We start from the raw sequence: 19,044 nt of genomic DNA, 5'->3' as shown, positions 1-19,044 counted from the left end.
TGAAAACAATTCAAATGTAAGGAACTATATTTATATATTATATCTTTTTTTATTATTTATTCAAACTAATTTAAAAAAATGTTTTAATTAGTTTGAATATTATATGTAGTTGCCAAAAGTCCATGGTATAAGCAAGATAATACAAATAAATGTTTACAAAAGCACGCACATCCAGAAAATAAATACTAGGCACTGAACGGAAGAAAGCAAAAAACAGAAGAACTTGAGTCGGCTCTCTAACTAACCATAAACATATATTTAATTACCACCTGTGACGCTCTGAATGTCACTGTGTGCGGACATATTTATTTTTGTCATAAGTAAGATAATACCCTCCAAGTTGATACAATCTTTGATTGTAATGGATCACCCGAGGGCTAAGAACAATCCGCAGGAGCTAACCGAGTTACCCGATGTGTATTATTGCTAACATCATTTTTTCCTTTATTTTAATATTCTATTTTCTGCAGATATTTGGTAAAATTGCATTGGTTGACGGCACATACATCAACAGGAACAACAACTTTCAGACATTCCCACAGGCTGTGCTGCTGTTATTCAGGTTGGTGGTCCATCTTCTTCTGTTAAGCCTACTCACAAATCCATGAAAAAACTCTGTAACACCACAGCTGCTACTTCTCCATTCAGAGAACATCTGCTGACATGTTGGGGCTATTGTTGTTGGGTTATTATTATGAAAAGTCATAACTCCCCTGCCGTCTGATTTACACGAAAATTGGTCTTGGTCATTGTTTTTTTCCTTGTAAAATATGTGAGTGAACAAATCTTCTTGAAGGTCGAGCTTTGTTGGTACAGCAACAACCAGAAGTGTTGAGGAATTGGATCAAATTATTGCATATGTTGTCTTTAAAAGTCAGACATGTTTTCATTTTCCCATTCATTTTGAAACTCCAACTAGACCAACCAATGGTGTAACTTCATCCCTCAGTTACAGACCTTCACGTTCATGCCGCTGATCCCCGCTTTGCTGTAGTCCAGCCAAAAAAGCAGAAAAGGAGAACGTTATGGGTCGGGCCCACCTGGAGAAAATGCCCCAAATTGAAGAGAAGAAAGTTATATTTCTTCTTGTGGTTTTCTACAAAGCATCGCTGACTTTCAATCAAAACCAAAAAAAAACGTAATATTTAAACAAACTAAAGTAGCAACACCACAAGTGATGTGGTCAATGTCCACAACTGTCATTGTGCTGAAATATGTCCTTGTTGAATCATTATTACAATACAATGTTAAAAATATACAATTTAATATATGTTTATTACATGCAATGTGTCATGATTAGTGAATAACAACAGGGATTTACACAAGTAAAACAATACTTGCAGGAAAAAACTCACTTGAAATCTTGAAATCATGCCAGATATCTCTCTGTAGCTGTGATAATGCTGGCTCAGTTTTACTGAAAATAAAATATCAGTTGATAAGCGTTGGGTAGCTTGAAATAAAATCCATTACCTAAAGCAAACAGTTCACAAGAAAACAATGTCAGACTGTGTGATGAAGTGATACATTGGTTTCAGACTAGAGGTGTGATTGAGACGTGTTGATACCTCTGTTGTGTAGATGTGCTACAGGGGAGGCGTGGCATGAAGTGATGTTAGCGTGTATGTACGAGAAGAGGTGTGACCCCAAGTCAGACTACCTGCCCGGAGAAGAGTACACCTGCGGATCCAACTTTGCCATCATCTACTTCATGAGTTTCTACATGCTCTGTGCTTTTCTGGTAAAACAACACACACATTCACACTCTCTACACACAGTAAAGAGCCTCTTAACACTCCGCCTTTACATGTTCAAAAATACGGCTCGTATTTCAGTCATGTGTTAGTGTTACCCAAAGTGCTATTTTTGCCTGACATGGAAGCCATTACCGTCACTGTAGTGACCGAACATTATAAAGAAGGTCCTCTGAAGTGGAAGAATACCATTTCTTATTGGAAAAAGGAAAAATACTGCCATTACAATGAACACTATATCCGTTGTTACTATAATAAAGTGACTGTAGGCCGACTGTATGTGTAATGTACAAACTGATAAAAGTGTTAATTTACTTTTTAATAACAAACACTTGAGTCAGTTAGCTACAACTCTCCTTCAGAAGAACCAGCAGTGAATGAGCAGCTCAGGAATTGCTATCAAATATTAACCAAGCTGTTAGTACCCAACATCAGATCCAAGTTTGAAATGCTCATTACAATAGCACAATGGCATAAACTAAACCAAATACACATTTGGAAATGGAAATGGTGCATTAACAAATCTTGGTGTTATCATAGACTCAGATCTAAGCTTTAAATCCCACATAAACAAGGTGACAAAAACATCATTATTCCACCTTAGAAATATAGCTAAAATCAGACAATTTATAAATCAAAAGGATGCTGAAAAACTAATCTATGCTTTCATCTCAAGCCGACTCGATTACTGTAATGCACTCTTTACCGGCCTTCCAAAAAAACAACGGAGAGACTTCAGCTCCAAGAGGAGAGGCCACATCAGTCCAGTGTTAGCCACTCTACACTGGCTTCCAGTAACTTTTAGAATGGACTTTAAGGTCCTCCTTCTTATATACAAAGCCCTAAACGGAACCACACCAAGTTACACTGCCAACTCTCTAATAAACTATGTGCCCCCAAGAACATTACGATCATCCACTACTGGTTTATTAAATGTTCCTGGAAACATCCAAAAGAAAATTGGGGATGCAGCCTTTATCAATTATGCACCAAAGCTATGGAACACTTTACCTGCAGACATTAGGGAGGCAAGCTCGCTCAAAATCTTCAAAATTAAGCTAAAAACATATCTCTTTACTTTAGCCTTTTAATAGTGATATTTTATATCTCTTTACTTTAGCCTTTTAATGGTGATATGTTATATCTCCTTACTTTAGCCTTTTAATAGTGATATTTTATATCTCTTTACTTTAGCCTTTTAATGGTGATATTTTATATCTCCTTACTTTAGCCTTTTAACAGTGATATTTTATATCTCTTTATCTTAGCCTTTTAATAGTGCCACTTTAAACTAATTTAAATGATTTCATACATTTTTAAACTTGGTTTTCCTGAAGGAGGATCATTTAGTGTTGAGGAAGTAAGAAAGTTAAAAGTAAGGTTGAGAGAGCAAGAGGAAAAAGTAATGTCAAAGAGAAAGATTAAATCTGAAGCGTTGAAAACAATGGAAGAACATAAAAGACAGTTTATGTTATGGGAGAAGGAAGCAGAGAACAGGGATAGGAAGAAAGTATGTGGATTATTTGCAAAGAGAAATATAGATGAAAGTACAGACAAAGGGATTATGAAAATGTCAAAGAATGTGTAAAGGCTGCTATTTTATCTGCTATTTTAATTCAGCTATTTTTATACAATTTTAATTCTGCTATATTATATTATTTTAATTCTACAATTGTATCTGCTATTTTATACTATTTTAATTGGGCTATTTTTATAATGGTACTTCAGACTCATTTACATCTACACTGTGATTATTGTACTGTAAATGCTCTTATTCTGTCCTTGTACTAATTGTTATGTTTTTGATGTGAAGCACTTTGGGCTGCAATTCTTGTATGAAAGGTGCTATACAAATAAATCTTATTATTATTATTATTATTATTATTATTATTATTATTATTATTATTATTATTATTATTATTATTATTATTAAACATCCACTTGAAAAGGGTTTAAATGTGAGTTAACTGGTGAGTCTGGAACATTGCAGTGTTTCTATACTGTATTCTATACTGTAGGTTATCTTTTTCATTTGAAGAGAGATAAAAGGAATCATTTACACAGGACATTCATGTTGTCTTGTCGTCCGGCAGTGGCTCAGTCAGTAGGGGCTTGGACTGTGAGCCGTAGGGTTGCTGGTTCAAGTCACTGACCAGACCTAAAATATTGAGTGTGACTGCTACTTGGAGAGGTCCCACTTCATCTCCTGCCTTGCTGCCCTTGAGCAAGGCACTGCACATCCCCCCTCACTCCCAGTGCTGCCCACTGCTTCTAGTTGTAGACTCCTGCTACTAGGATGGGTTAAAAGCAGAGAATACATTTCACTGTGTGTGCTCTTCATGTGTGACCATTAAAAAGAGGGTTTCATCCCTCTGATTCTATCTTGAACCACTTTGGTGTTGTGTCACAACCCTACACGAACGTACAATACAAACATTTATTGCCCCTTTCCTTCACAGATCATCAACCTGTTCGTGGCTGTCATCATGGATAACTTTGACTACTTGACACGTGATTGGTCCATCCTCGGCCCCCAGCACTTGGATGAGTTCAAGAAAATATGGGCAGAATACGATCCTGAGGCCACGTAAGTGTTTGTGTGTATGTACCCTGTTCTACCTGGAGTGTTAACCTCTGAGACCTGTGGCTGGAACCATCACTGTGCTTCATACAAGTTTCTGAATGGGCACCTGCCAATGCGTATGTAGATGGCCAAGGCTATTATTTCATTACATGGCATGTTGTACCAAGCAGTCGCAGCTTTTGTAAGACAGGGGATGGAGTTCAAGGCAGGACCAAACTCTCTGTAGAGACAAATATAGAGAGGGAGTATAATGTTCATGTAGCCAGTGTGAGCAATACGATATCAGTGTGAGTACAAGTATCACAAGAACCGGACATCGGAGGTGAGATTCAACGTGGTACATTCTAGGACTAAAACAAAATGTCAGATAATCTAACACCTACACTTACATCTATTACTATAGGCGAAACAGAATGGATTTAAACACTTTCATTTAACCACAATTATTACCTGCAATGAAATAACAAGTGGTGTAATCGAACTGATGATAAATAATAACAAAATAAGAGCACATCAATTCAAATGATTGAACATATGTTCCATAAAAAACATTGGCTTCACTTTAAATACTACTACTCGTAACATATCTCAAAACACACACTCTCTTTATTCTAATACCTAACTGGATTACTAACTCTAATAGTAACTGACACAATAACACAGTCCTGCTCACATCATACACAAAACCACAAAAAAGAGGATCCACGATAGCACTTTGCTCCGACCTCCCTGATGGATCCACAGCAGCACCAGAGCGCCATCTACTGATTTTAAAGTGCATTACCTTGATATAAATAGTTTTAGAATAATTTAATTCAAAAGGTCTGTTTAAATAAAAACCAAACATATAGCACTACATATAGTCACCTTCTTAAACTAATGGCCTTTGTCACATTTAAAAAATGTTCAGGAAACAGAAAAAACTGAACCAAATATAGACTATATGATATTTATTAATCATTTTACACAAACAGGTTATGACAATATATGACTATTGACATACAAATAACACTGTCTGTCAATCATGTAACAAAAGAGGATTAAATTACTTAGGCCAATTTAAGAACATGGCAGTTGTGATTTAGGCAATATTAAACCGTCGGATTACTTGTGGAGAAAGTGACTTAGGCAAAACAGTGCTCTCCTTTTATTCCCACTACTGTGACAGACCATGGGGAAGGGTCCGCCACAGACAGTTTAAAATGCTAGCGGAGCACACAGAGACCGTAGATGGCCCTTTAATTCAACAAATCAAACTAAAAAGTTACAACTTAAATCACTCTTAGCTAAATCCAACAAAGGGCAGGTAAGTCAAACACTGAGGAGGTTTGTGCCTCTCCTCACGTCTCCCTCCAGCTCTTCTTTGCTGGGTTTTTAAATTGTAACTAACCTATTCTCATTTTTAAATTCTCAGTCATCTTGATTGATGCCTAATTAAGTTGCAAATTGGCGAAGAACTGATGACACTCGACGGGCCTGACATGTTTCATGGACTGAAGGTCCTGGAACCTCCTCTCCTTAATTGACAGAGCGTGTGGAAACATTCTGATCCATGCCAGCAGCTTATTTGGCACCTGTAACCTCTGTGGCAGTGCTTCTCACGCAGAGTTCTCCGAGAAGGATACAACTGAAGATCTTACAAATTATGTCAATCAATCAATCAAATCAATCAAAAAACTTTATTGTCATTACGAGATTTATACATTGTACAATTCAAATGAAATTTCGTTGTCCTGGCTTACTGTAAAAGTGACTGAGTAATTGGTCATAAATATTTAAAAGTGTCATGGTGCTGGTGCGTTAATATAAAATAAAATGTGTACTTTATATAAATAACATATATACACACTAAAAAATATATACATTTAAGAGTTCTTAGACTGGAGTTCACATCACATTGCTCAGGAGAAAAATTGGTTATTTCTGGTTCAACAGTCTGACTGTTTGGGGAAAGAAACTGTTGCAGAATCTGGTTGTTCTGCTCCTTATGCTGAGGAACCTCTTGCCAGAGGGCAGCAGGGAGAACAGGCCGTGGTGGGGGTGAGTGGGGTCTTTTATAATGTTCTGAGCTCTGGTGACGCAGCGTTTATTAGCAGTGTCTCTGATGGAAGGAAGAGACGTCCCGATGATCCTCTCCGCTGTCCTCACCACTCTCTGCAGAGACTATCAGTCTGAGATGTTGCAGTTTCCAGACCAGGTAGAGATGCAACTGGTCAGTATGCTCTCTATTGTGCCTCTGTAGAATGTGGTGAGGATGGGAGGGGGGAGATGTGCTCTTTTCAACCTGCGCAGAAAGTGCAGGCGCTGCTGTGAGGAGGTGTGAAGGGACCAGGTCAGACTATTTGTGAGTTGCACCCCCAAGAACTTTGTGCTGTCTGTAGTCTTCACTGCTGAGCCGTTGAGGAGGAGTGTGTGACAGTGCAGCTTTTTCCTGAAGTCAACAATGATCTCTTTACAGTACAGTCAGATCTCCAGCTTTTTTGCCTGGTCTGATGCTCAAGAAGTAAGAGCCATTCCACTTCAGGAATTCATCATGCTTGACCACCTTGGTAGTGTGATGGTCTGATTCTTGCAGTCTGGATTATGATCATGTCTCGGGCTGATGATATCCGTTATCATTGTTGCATTCAATGGTACTTTGCATGCTGTCACCCTCAATTTGTGTGTGACCTGCAACAAGATACTTCTGTGTTATTAGTACCCCATATTTCTTCGCAAGCTCAGAAAATGAATTTGCCACATTTGCATTGCGGTTCTGATAACTGCAACCATCGCTCCACAATACTACCTCCTTGATTTCTGGATGGTCTTTGATCACACCTTCAAAATGGTGATATTGAAGGTGTGCTAATACCTCGCTACTGAGGTCGCCCTCCGACCAAATATAGCACTACCCTTCCTTTGATTTCAAGTCAAAGAGGGTTAAGTTATGGACCTGCAGTTTGTAATACAGGCAGCTGGCTTTGGTTTTTGGACACATCAGCACGGCTTGCAAGTCCTTTGTCCAAACGGACTTCTCATTGTTTGCAGAATCCTTGTTGCTGGATTTCTCTTGCTTTGCTTCATCTTTCTGGATCACATGTGCATCATATTCGCCCTTACTGATATTCCCATGCTTGAATGAAACACAAACGTCACACTGATCTTTTCGTGGAATGAATACAGAATAATTTCCTTCATGGAACATGTGTGTGAAACGTTGTATCCCAACGGCCCTCACTCCAGCAGTTGCAGCTGCCTGTTGATATTCCCAATGTCGAAGAAAGATGACAATAAGTGTCGATGAAATATTGTTTGAAGAGACAAAATATTAAGAATTGAAGCCGACAAACGCAAAAATTACTTTTCCTAGTAGCTAATTACTTTTTATAATTATGCAGTAATTGTAAAGTATTGTTACTTTTTGAAAGATTAGATTAGTTTGTATTGTCCCAGATGGAAATGTGTTCGTGCTTCATGGAGCTACAGCAGCTGTTTAGTAGTCTGTAACCCACTGGGAGGCTTCATAATTAAACTATGACTTGTGAAAGTAAAACACTAAATAACTACACAACATTTATAGCCTATATTACAGTAAACATCATCACTTACCAATAGGGGACGAGCCCTGAACCATGGAAATAACTTCATTTATCTCGTTTAGTTTTTCTTTCTTCTTGAAGCAGCTGCCATCTTGTAAAGCTGGTAACATGGCCTAAGTCACAGAAAATGTGACGTAGGCCATTTTTTTATGGCCTAAGTCACACTCTTGAGATAGGCCGTTATACTAACAGGGTAGGAACAGCATTATCTTTTCAGTTAGGATCTAGGCAATTTTACCAGAGGTGGCCACATCATGAAGAGATGATTTAGGCAAAAAAAACATTTTCCTCAAAATATGACTTAGGTCATTAGTTTAAGAAGGTGACAATATATAAAAGTGAAGATGTGGTGATGCCATGCTATCAACCTAACATTTGAACAGATTTGAACTCGATAAGGTAGAGCTGCTTCCCACAATAAGCTCACGCAGACATGAAAACTTGAGGAAAAATATGAAAAGAAGAAAGTCTCCATGTCTGGCTAATTATGCTAATGCTTCTATCTAAACAGAGGATTCTGAAGTATTATACAATTCTGTATTAATCTGGACCAAGCGTCTTCCAAGTCTGCATGGAACCTATTGTGTTAATACTTCATGTGTTATAAGGACATTAAGAATAGTTTGGTCTTCTGTGTTCATCTTTGCTAATTCTAGGTCGTCTAGGAATGTTAGGACTTCAGCAGCATTTGTGATTTCTCAACACATTATGTTAATAATTGTAAACAGGAATACAGATACAGATAAATCTTTTCTGAGTCAGATGAGGCCATCTCTACCGAAGATGTTGGGTCAGAAGGACCCTGTCCCACATGCGAATAGTAGATGAAGAAAACCACATGTGCTTCTTCCAGCTCAGTTGTTTATAGTAAATTGTTCATTCAATATTTACTCAAAGTATTCTGAGGGCCGAATGAGATCACAGAGGAGGCGGGCCTTCGTCTTTCAAATCAGAGGAGATTATGCTTCATGTTAACAAAGGCAATGTCTAGTAGACTTTTCTTTTTCAAATATAATTCTTTAAAGACTTTATAACTTTTCTTTTTTAAATTGTTTTACTTTAATGAAATAAAAGAGTGACATGTATACATAGAAGAGACATTGCAATCAATTCATATTTAGATAAGTTTCTCAATTTGTGAAACACGCTATGTCTGTGTGTGTGTGTGTGTGTGTGTGTGTGTGTGTGTGTGTGTGTGTGTGTGTGTGTGTGTGTGTGTGTGTGTGTGTGTGTGTGTGTGTGTGTGTGTTAGTATAAAATAATCGTATTCGTATTGTTTTCCAGTGGGCGTATTAAGCACCTTGATGTGGTGACACTCCTACGAAGAATACCTCCTCCTCTGGGTTTTGGCAAGTTTTGTCCTCATCGTATCGCCTGCAAGGTGAGAAAGATGGCTGCATGGAAATTGTGAAACGACTGTTACAGCAGCATGTTGTCAAGGCATTGCAAAAGACTTAAAAATAAGCAGTAAATCTATACATAAACACTATAAAAATATATATCTATAGAATACTGTATATATAGAATAAAAAATATTAAAATATAAATAATACATTAGAATACACTATAATATACCTGATTGTGGGATTTATCAATTTCCATTGGTCTCTGCTTCTTGATATCGGCACACATGTGCTCAGGGAGAGCTTCTACCCTCAGGCCACTTGGATCTATATGAGGTCGCTGTGTAAAACAGCTTTGGATGGGAAGTATCCAAATTAAAAGATGGACGAAATGGTTCATAATTGTTTAAATGCGTCTTTAAACAATAGTCAGGTGCCAATATGAACATTGGAACATGTTTTCTTTGCTGTATTCCTTCTTCCTGTTCATACTGGCACAATGAAGAGAATCTTTAGCAGCTTAAGGACAAAGATCCTTGTACTGTACAGAAACAAACTGCAAAGTTAACCTGACTAAATACAAGGCTTCAACAGTCTGAGGGAGACACATCAAGTGGGGTTTCCAAGTTCAAGGTTTGTACTTCCCTCTGTCTGTAAATATCCCTCCACTGCAGTTCAGCATGGAAACACTGTCTGGGGAAAGACGATGAAGTAATTTGGTACTAAAAAGATTTGAACTCTTTTTAGATACTGAAGACTGAAACCTTCAAGTACATTTTGAAATGTATTTTTGAACCAGATGAGGACTGTGTGTGACAGAATGAATGAATGAAAAAGTGTGAACCTATCTTTTACCGATTTTATCGAATATGGATATAAAACATTTAATAAAAACTAAAAAGGGATAATGACTTAAAACTGAATAAAACTGAAAATGCATATATCAAAATAGTCGTTTTTAGCTCTTTTTTTGTCTGTAAGTGTTTTGTTGAACCAGATTTGATGAACATTTCTACATTGAGTTGCATGTGTTTGTTTTCAGAGGCTGGTCTCCATGAACATGCCTCTCAACAGTGATGGAACAGTCACCTTCAACGCCACACTGTTTGCTCTGGTTAGAACTGCACTGAAAATAAAGACAGAAGGTTGGTGTTATCAACAATGTATGTTATAGTATATTTATGTTATTCTAGTGAATACAGGTTTGAAATGGAGCACACAAGGCCTATAGTTTCAAACCTGGTTAACCTGCACAGTGGCCATCTTGGGGCCTCAATATGAATAATAATAAAGGCAGGACCCATCACCCATCACCCATCACAAATTATACATTTGTCTCAGTGTGCTTTACAGACTGTACAGGTTACGACATCCTCTGTCCTTAGACCCTTGCATCGCACAAGGAAAAACTTCCTAAAAGAAACCCCATAATTAAAGGGGGAAAAATGGAAGAAACCTCAGGGAGAGCAACTGAGGAGGGATCCCTCTCCCAGGACGGACAGACGTGCAATAGATGTCGTGTGTACAGGATAAACAACATAGCACTTTGCATGTTCACATTCCCTCTTCCCCTCTGTTTCGCTCCCTCACGTGCAGAGCGGAGGAAAGGAGAGGACTACGCACCAGAACAATAAGAACAATATAAATTCCATGTTGAGTAGCTATATAAAAAAAGTACAGAGAATGAAAAAGACAAGACGAAGTTAAAATAAAAATGTAATCAGGATGTATTAATACAATACTGATAAAAAGGACATATCATTTTACTGAAGAGGATATTTTAAATAACTTTGACAAATGAAATATTAAGTTCACCCTAAAGTTACAGCAAAGTCACTCAACCCTATGAGATATTATCTATGTTTTTATATGAATATTATAAAAAGGGTTGAAAATGATAAACTAAGACACGCAGACTTTTAGCCAATGTTGGTCCAGCAGTCGGTAAACACTTGGGTGATGCAATGTTTTGGTACAGAGTGAAACATCTCAAAAACACTGGATTCATTTGCAAACGACACACAGGAGGAATTGTAATACTTTAGTGTTACTCTTCACTTTTCATCTCGTGCGGGCTTATCAGAGTCTGACACTGATGGTCCCCTGATTAATTGTCTTACAACATTGTGTAACACTAGTACAGAGTACTGAGCACAGAATTATATCAACAAATCAGTGGAGACATTTCAACTATGGGCCAGTGCATGAGAAGATCTGGGTCGCTCAGGAGAAAATGAATATTGTGCAGAAATGATGAACACAGCAGGTATGTTTAAATGTACACACAAATATGTATTCTCTTTAGAAAACAATTAGAAAATCACAGAATTATGCTATTTATTTGATTAATGGGACCATTTTGGTCTGGAACTTTTTAGAAAAAATGAAATGTATTTAGAGAAATGTTTCAATGTTTATATTTCTACATCCTGTGTATTCACACTGCCTGACAGTGGCTATGCTGAATTTTTTAAAATAATATACAATTTTTGTGATTTTATTAAAACAGTCAGAGGAAATCATCATTTCCATCACACCACAAAAAGATGTTTTAAAAGAAAAATATTTAATATACCTTGTTTTCAAAAAAAATTAATTAATAGTACTTATAACTGCACAATTTTCCAAACTACAAAACATTTTTAAAGTGATTATGTCAATTTGTATGCATTTCTAGTTTAAATATGTGTTGAGATGGGGATGACATTGTGTGACGGAAATGACAGGTCACAATAACGTTTTTAAACAATGTTCAGTTTTATTGTCCCAGACACAAAAAAACACAGATTTTTAAGGGAAGCACTTCATCATCTAAACTTTAACCTTTTAAGCGGATAAAAATATATAGGAGAAAATTGCTGGAAACTACTGAAACTTACAAGCAAGTTGCAAATGTTGCACTTACTATTTAGCGCAAAAACAAAAAAGTCCCTGATTCATTCTCTTTGGTGGTTCCTTGTCGGTGAATAGTAATTGCAGATATATTTTTGAACAGATACCCCACTGACATTTAATTTAACATACATTATTTTCAATGATATAAGCCATAACACTCAAAATGTTGTCATTTGACATTGACATTTTGTCACATTTTAAAGAAATTCTCGATATGTTAGCAGGTTAACATCTTCTTTAGAGCTAGCATTAAATAAACACAAAACAGACAATACCAATTGTTGTTTTTCTTATAATTTCTAAATGTAAAGGATATATGAGCTATTTGGAAATGACAGCCAATAAACATATTTTCGATTTACCAAATATTGACTTTGATTTTATCTTATATCACTTCCCTTCATGTATCTGTCTTTGTGCTGCAGCCATGTGCTCTCCTGTCACATGACTATGACTGTGATCACCAAGTTTAAAAACTTTATAAAAAAACTCACCAAATTCACATTTTGCATGGTGTGACGGAAATGACAGGGAACCCAAGGGACAGGTGTTCTTCTTATAAAACAAGACATGAAATACTAATATATCTTACAACACATGATACATTTCATTAAAATGGCCATTTATGTATAATTTGCACATACAATTAATATTAGGTCAACATTAAATTCAAAACTTAGCAGGTTTGAATATCCAAAATCAGGCCCAGGGACAAGAGATATACAACAAGAACACATAAAAGGCCACTGTTATGTAATAAAAATAATGACTGGTCTATGATTTATGTCTATGTATATCCTTTTGGTGTTAAGTGAGTGTCACAAAAATAAGAATAGGAAATGTGTTTTAGTTTCTTATTTCTGCCAGGGACACAAAATTGACTATATTTTAGTGTTATTATTTATGTCTAATAGTCCCTAATAATGTTAACATAGTTGGGGTCTAATTTTAGAAACCAGGACTCGTTTCTTCTCTATGTCTTATTTCAGAAAATTGCATAAAAATACTTCTATAACAATTAGAACTCTTCAACATCAAACTCAGTATAAATACAATCAAATAATCTCTGTCATTTAGAACTAATGGTATTCAGTCAAATCTGTTCAATCAGTTCAGTCCTTGGTGTTCTCCAGAAGCCCACTCAGTTTGTGAAGAACACAAACTCAACGGTCCTACCACGTCGTAGATAGGTGTAATAAAAGTCTCTCTTTCTCTCGCTCTCTCTCTCTTCTGGTCACTCAAATGGTGGCTCGCCAGACCAGCACCACAGCAAGGACGAGCAGCCGCGTTGCAGACAATCCAGAATCTTTCAAAAACTCAACAAAAAGACCCGACTTTGACAATAAAGCCAAGGGTCGTATTAAGTTATATATTAATTAGTGATGGCGAGATGAAGCTTCATGAAGCATTGAAGCTTTCCATCCAATTGGTTCGCTCATGGGCCGAAGCTTCATGGTGCTTCATTTGCTCTACTGCGCCATCAAGTGGACAATAAATGTAAAACTGGCGAAGTGCAAGGCTGTAGTGGATTTAAAGTATCTTTGCCCTGAAGATTCTTTGACGCACACATAAGACTGAATATAATGTTCTATTTCAAAATAAAGATTGATGTTATTATGTGTTATTGAGAAGAGAGTGCCTTAAATGATAGTGCAGTTTAAGATTGGACAGAGAGAAGGGGAATGACATGCAGCAAATAGTAGCAGGTCTGTTTCGAACCCCGGGCCGCTGAAGCAAACATTTGAATGTGGGTCACCTGCTCCACGAGCTGCACCACCAGGGCTGTGTAATGTACACGTTGGATGTACATTATCTTTTCAACAGATTTAGATTTGGTATCTTTACTTGCTCACAAGGAAGATGATGCTGCCGTGCATAACAATTGTTTCGCTAGTTGGCTGGCTCCATAATGATCCAATACAAACGCAATACCAACAACTCAACAGCAACAACTCAACAGCAACAATGCATACTACGACAACAACAACCCACACATTCGCGGTTATATAAAGTGTTGATTATGAGGAGGCTCAATTGCGGTTCGCACCCCCTTATATTTCGAATAGCACGCCAAACCCGCACGTCGAACGTCATCACATACCTCATCAACACAAGCCTCGATATGCGCTTCACAAAAATCTTCTGCGATTACTCGACACACTGCTTCGAAGCCTCGACACGGAAGGACACATCACTAATATTAATGCAATTAAATTAAATGCCAACTAATACATTTCTTCATCTTATTTCACAAATGTCCAGCTACAGTTGGCTGGCTTTACTTTTATATTTATAAAACAATAAATGAAACAACAAAATTAGCTGTGGGCACTTCAATATGCCCCAACAGGCTACAAACAAAGTGAAAACCACACACAAAACTATGCTAACACGTTAGCAACGGTTAGCCGCGGCTAATATAGCATCAATCTTTTTATTAAAACAAATACTTAAATCTAATTTTCTGACAAAACTCACCAAGGGTGTCTTTTAAGAGGTGATGTTCTTGGAAACTTGTGGCAAAGGAAATCACATCAATTATTATTTTTCCCAAATAATTCACATGAAGCTACCTCTTCTAATGTCTCTTGTCCAAAAGAAAGAACTGAACTGTCACTTCCCACTAGACGCAGATTAAATAATTACTGTCTTATCACATTTCCTTGTTGGGATCAGGTGATCACCTACTTCCATGGTGCATGGTGAAGGGAAATACCAGGAAGAGGTCAAAACTACAAAGTGTGTTGGAATTTTGACTTTGACCTCTAAATGAACCACAAGACCACAAGACATACTCTCCTACATGCATGACATATTACCTACATTCTACTTAATATCTATATAAAGTGTCAATGGACAACACTGTTGGTTTCACTATCATTATGAAGTATATGATGATTGCATAATGGCATGGATGTAGAATATTGACACCATTGGTCTCACCTCTTTACAATGCAATTCATCCTGTGGGTGTGTTGGGTTTCCCTTTCACAATAAAAGCCCTTTATATATACACTGCATCATTGCCTACCAGATAGCATTTTGTGAAGAGGCAACTCAGCAAAATAGTTACAGTTGCTATCCTTAGGTAACGGAACAACCGGAGTAACATTAACTGTGGAAACTCTACCCAGCATAAGAACCCTGTTGACAGAGGAGGCAAAGAGGGATAATGATAAAAATATTATTTCTGCTAAACTAGATTAGTAAGTAACAACACCTGTCTATTTATTAATACTTCCAGGTGTTTTACTCTGGTTTAATCATAGCTGTGAGGTCGGGGTTCTTCCCTCAGGGGGAACCCCCTTTGTATCAAAGGAAAACGATAGCCAGTTAATGTAGTCTATATACTAGACAATGAATTAGGAACTGTGATTAATAATTTAATGAATAAGTATAAACAAAATGACCATATCAAAAGCTAGTGAAATTTGAAGGATTTCGGATTTCTTTGATAGTATTAATTATCATTCATTTGTGTTAATATCCAGACCTGCTCATACAAAAATCCCAACATTTTGATTGTCTTGAATTTTAATTTCCTTTGTCTCATTATTTTTCTTTTTCCTTGACAGGTAACTTTGAACATGCAAACGAGGAACTGAGGGCAATTATCAAGAAGATCTGGAAGCGCACCAGTATGAAACTTCTGGATCAAGTCATCCCACCTATAGGAGGTCAGTTTTTATGAGGACTAATAAAAAAAAAAAAGTCAGTCATCTTGTTGCAGCTAAAAAAAAACCCACCTTAGATCTTGTCTCAAGGTGGCAGGTTCAGTAAGTTACAGTCTTACATACTGTACATGTAAATAGCGTTTGTATCAAGTATTGCTAGTTAATATCATTGTTTCCCCTAGGTTTACTGCTTTGGAAGGGAGCTCACCGTGCGACGGGGGGGGGGGGGGGGAGATTGCGTGCGCGTGCGTGGCGCTGGGAGATTGCATGCGCGTGCGTGGTGCGGTTTCTATTTAGTTCTCCCCTCTCTTTTCTTCCGCTCTGTAGGTTTGTGCGCACTTGTAGATATGTGCGCACGTGTGTGTGTCAGCTGCGAAGCCCCGCCCTTCGCAAAACGGAGCGAAGGGCGTACAAACAGTACAAAGACAAGACAGTACAAACTGAAACGTGCACATAAATTAGTTCAATAGCATAAGCGTCTAGTTTATTTGATAAAAGAGCACCTGTCAATTTGAAAAGTGAGTTGTAGTTGTAGTTTTTTTTTTTTTTTCGAGAAAAACAAACCTTGCATTTCAGACAGGGCGCGGGGCTCCGTTGACGGCGCGCAGCGCCCCTCCAAGACAATGGTAAAGTCTGCTGGGACGACAGATTCCTTTCCAACATTTCTGGCAAAAGTGCTGAATGATATGATCTGATCTCCACTAACATAAACACAGTTGTGATGAAGACTGGAGGTGAATGTGATGGAGGAGGAACACATATCGATCGGACACTGACATGTCAGCTGACAATAGCAGGGAGAGGAACAGTTTTTCAGTTTGGCATCAGCAAGATATTTAGCTCACAGAGGTTGTGGCAAAAAGGGTTGATTAGACTGAAAGAGTGAAAGCCATCAGTCAGCGAAGTGAGTTAGAAGCAGGGACAAACAGATAGAGAGGGAGACAATAAATAAACAGAGTAACCATGAAGGTCAGTCTTCCTGATGGAATTTTAAGCTTCTTGGGTTATTGCACAACTCCAACCAGTCAGTGTGTATTTAACCCACACAGCTGTGTTCCTGTATGGAAACTAAATTCTAAATGTATTTGTTATTCATTTCAGGTATTTCTTTTTTTTCCACTTCATATTGAACTATCTTATGTACTCAGTTTCAGATCCTATTTTTCTTTAACTGGTATTCATGTAGTACATTTATAACATGTTGAGATAAGTGCAAATCTTTCAGTCAAGTTGAAATATTTCATGTAGAAATATTTTCATGTAGAAATATTTTCATGTAGAAATATTTTCATGTAGAAATATTTTCATGTAGAAATATTTTCAACGCCTCATTGAATTTGCAAATTTCTATTTTCTTCTTACCATTGATGAGTCTGGGCTGTTCTAAAATAGTCACTGTTCTGGGGATAAACACATTGAAATTATTACCTTTGATGGCTTTCTCTGTGTTTGAACAGATGATGAGGTGACAGTGGGAAAGTTCTACGCCACCTTCCTAATCCAGGATTATTTCAGGAAAATGAAGAAGAGACAGGAAGAGTACTATGGCTGCCAGTCCACCAAGAAAAGTGCTACCCCTGGGATACAGGTGAGTAGTTAATGCTATGTGATGTGTGCTGAAGTTTTTGATTATTCTTTCATCAATTCATCCCACTATTAACTTCATGTGGATGAAATTAAAAATAGTGAGTAAGGATAATAGTACCAGCATGTGTCTTTTTTCTCTTAGTGTGTAAAACATGATAGCACTGTAGAATACTCAATTCACTCTTCTTTAAATGTGCATACAAGTAATTTTTTAGTGTAAAAGTTTAACTAAACTAAAAGTTCCTTAAAATTAAGTAAACATGATTTTTATGAACTTTATTTACTCTCAGCAGTCACACTATAGAAAGTTCACATCCTAGTAGTATGCACATTTCCTGATACACTGAATATATTTGTAAAATTTCAAGTTCGTCTAGAATTTACAATAACTTTGTGATGTTCTGAACAAACTGAGTCGTGCAACACTTTTTTGTCATGGTTTTAAAAATAATGTATTGTAATGAAAAGGCTTCAGGATTCCTCTTTTATCACTTACCTCCTCATACTCAACTGATACTCGATAAACACTCTGGGCCTCTGCACCAGAGTGCAAGCTCAGCGGAAGAGCATTCTGCACAAGCTAGAGTGCACACAGTGTGTCAAGCTGCGCACCTTCTTACTATGTTGCCATTTGCTCACTGCACTGCTTATGGTTTTACTGCAAAAGTAAAAAAAACATCAGGCAGGCCTTCTGCGCATCTTCCTGAAACTATGTCACCTACACTGGAAGGTGAGGGCCATCTTTACATGGTAAACAATGGTAGAGAGCGAAAATAGTAAAATTATTAGTAAAAGTAAAATCCACATGATGCCAAACAACTAAACTACAGATACAAGTCCTTCACTTGTATTCCTTTTTCCTCCCTTTTCCTTGTAAACTTCTGACAAACATCTCAAGTCCAACAACTCCTTTAATAAACACAAAATATTTTATACACATATTTCTATATACATGTTTCTATTCCATACCCCACTCCAATATGTCATGATTGACCTGCAGATGATGGTCTCACACATGCACACAAGGGCCTGAATGAGTTTGGTTCTTGTGTTCTTCACTAACCATATCTCTCTTTACGTCCATCAGGCAGGGTTGAGGAACATCGAGGAGGAAGCAGCTCCTGAGCTTCATCGGGCGATCTCTGGAGACCTCGTGACTGAAGAAGAGATGGAGCGAGCTAATGACGAAGCTGCTGTGGAGGGTATCTTCACGGTAACAGGACTTGATGGAAAGATGATAGGATAAGTGGAGGGAGTGAGGGAAGCAAGTATGTAAGGAATTATACAGTATGTGGTTTTACAAACCTTCCCTGTCTTCACTCAAACAGTAATGTAGGAGAGCCTACAACAATAAAGTGCTCTTGGACTTTGAAAGTATGCTCCCTCACAGAATTAAACATCTCTAACAAAATAATGGAGTGTATTTTTCTTGTCCTGATGTGGAAAGATGGATTCAAACACCATGGTAGGAGTTAAGGTAACCCCTTTTCACAGGCTGTACTTGTTAAACTTCAGGCCAACCACTCAAGTTAGACCGATCTTTTCAACAACTACTTTACAATCATTGCCTGTTTGTCCTGAATACGCAGAATTATTGTTGTCGACTATTATTCAGTCACATTTTTG

At 37.4% G+C, this 19,044-nt stretch overlaps 1 protein-coding gene across 1 annotated transcript in view; it reads left to right on the top strand.

Moving 5' to 3' along the window:
* Window positions 1-18,812, top strand: part of LOC115007829 (dihydropyridine-sensitive L-type skeletal muscle calcium channel subunit alpha-1-like) — a 47,792-nt gene extending 28,980 nt beyond the window's left edge. Inside the window, exons 33-40 of the mRNA XM_029430828.1 lie at window positions 471-562; window positions 1,582-1,741; window positions 4,214-4,341; window positions 9,204-9,300; window positions 10,305-10,407; window positions 15,733-15,834; window positions 17,289-17,419; window positions 18,506-18,812. Of these exons, the coding sequence (XP_029286688.1) occupies window positions 471-562; window positions 1,582-1,741; window positions 4,214-4,341; window positions 9,204-9,300; window positions 10,305-10,407; window positions 15,733-15,834; window positions 17,289-17,419; window positions 18,506-18,664 (972 nt within the window). The 3' untranslated portion in view covers window positions 18,665-18,812. The remainder of the gene's footprint in view (window positions 1-470; window positions 563-1,581; window positions 1,742-4,213; window positions 4,342-9,203; window positions 9,301-10,304; window positions 10,408-15,732; window positions 15,835-17,288; window positions 17,420-18,505) is intronic.
* The last annotated feature ends 232 nt before the right edge of the window (window positions 18,813-19,044 follow it).

Source organism: Cottoperca gobio, chromosome 5 (genome assembly GCF_900634415.1).
Source record: "Cottoperca gobio chromosome 5, fCotGob3.1, whole genome shotgun sequence".
NCBI lineage: Eukaryota > Metazoa > Chordata > Actinopteri > Perciformes > Bovichtidae > Cottoperca > Cottoperca gobio.
The sequence above is the reverse complement of the archived record's forward strand: the minus strand, read 5'-3'. Positions and strand labels throughout refer to the sequence as shown.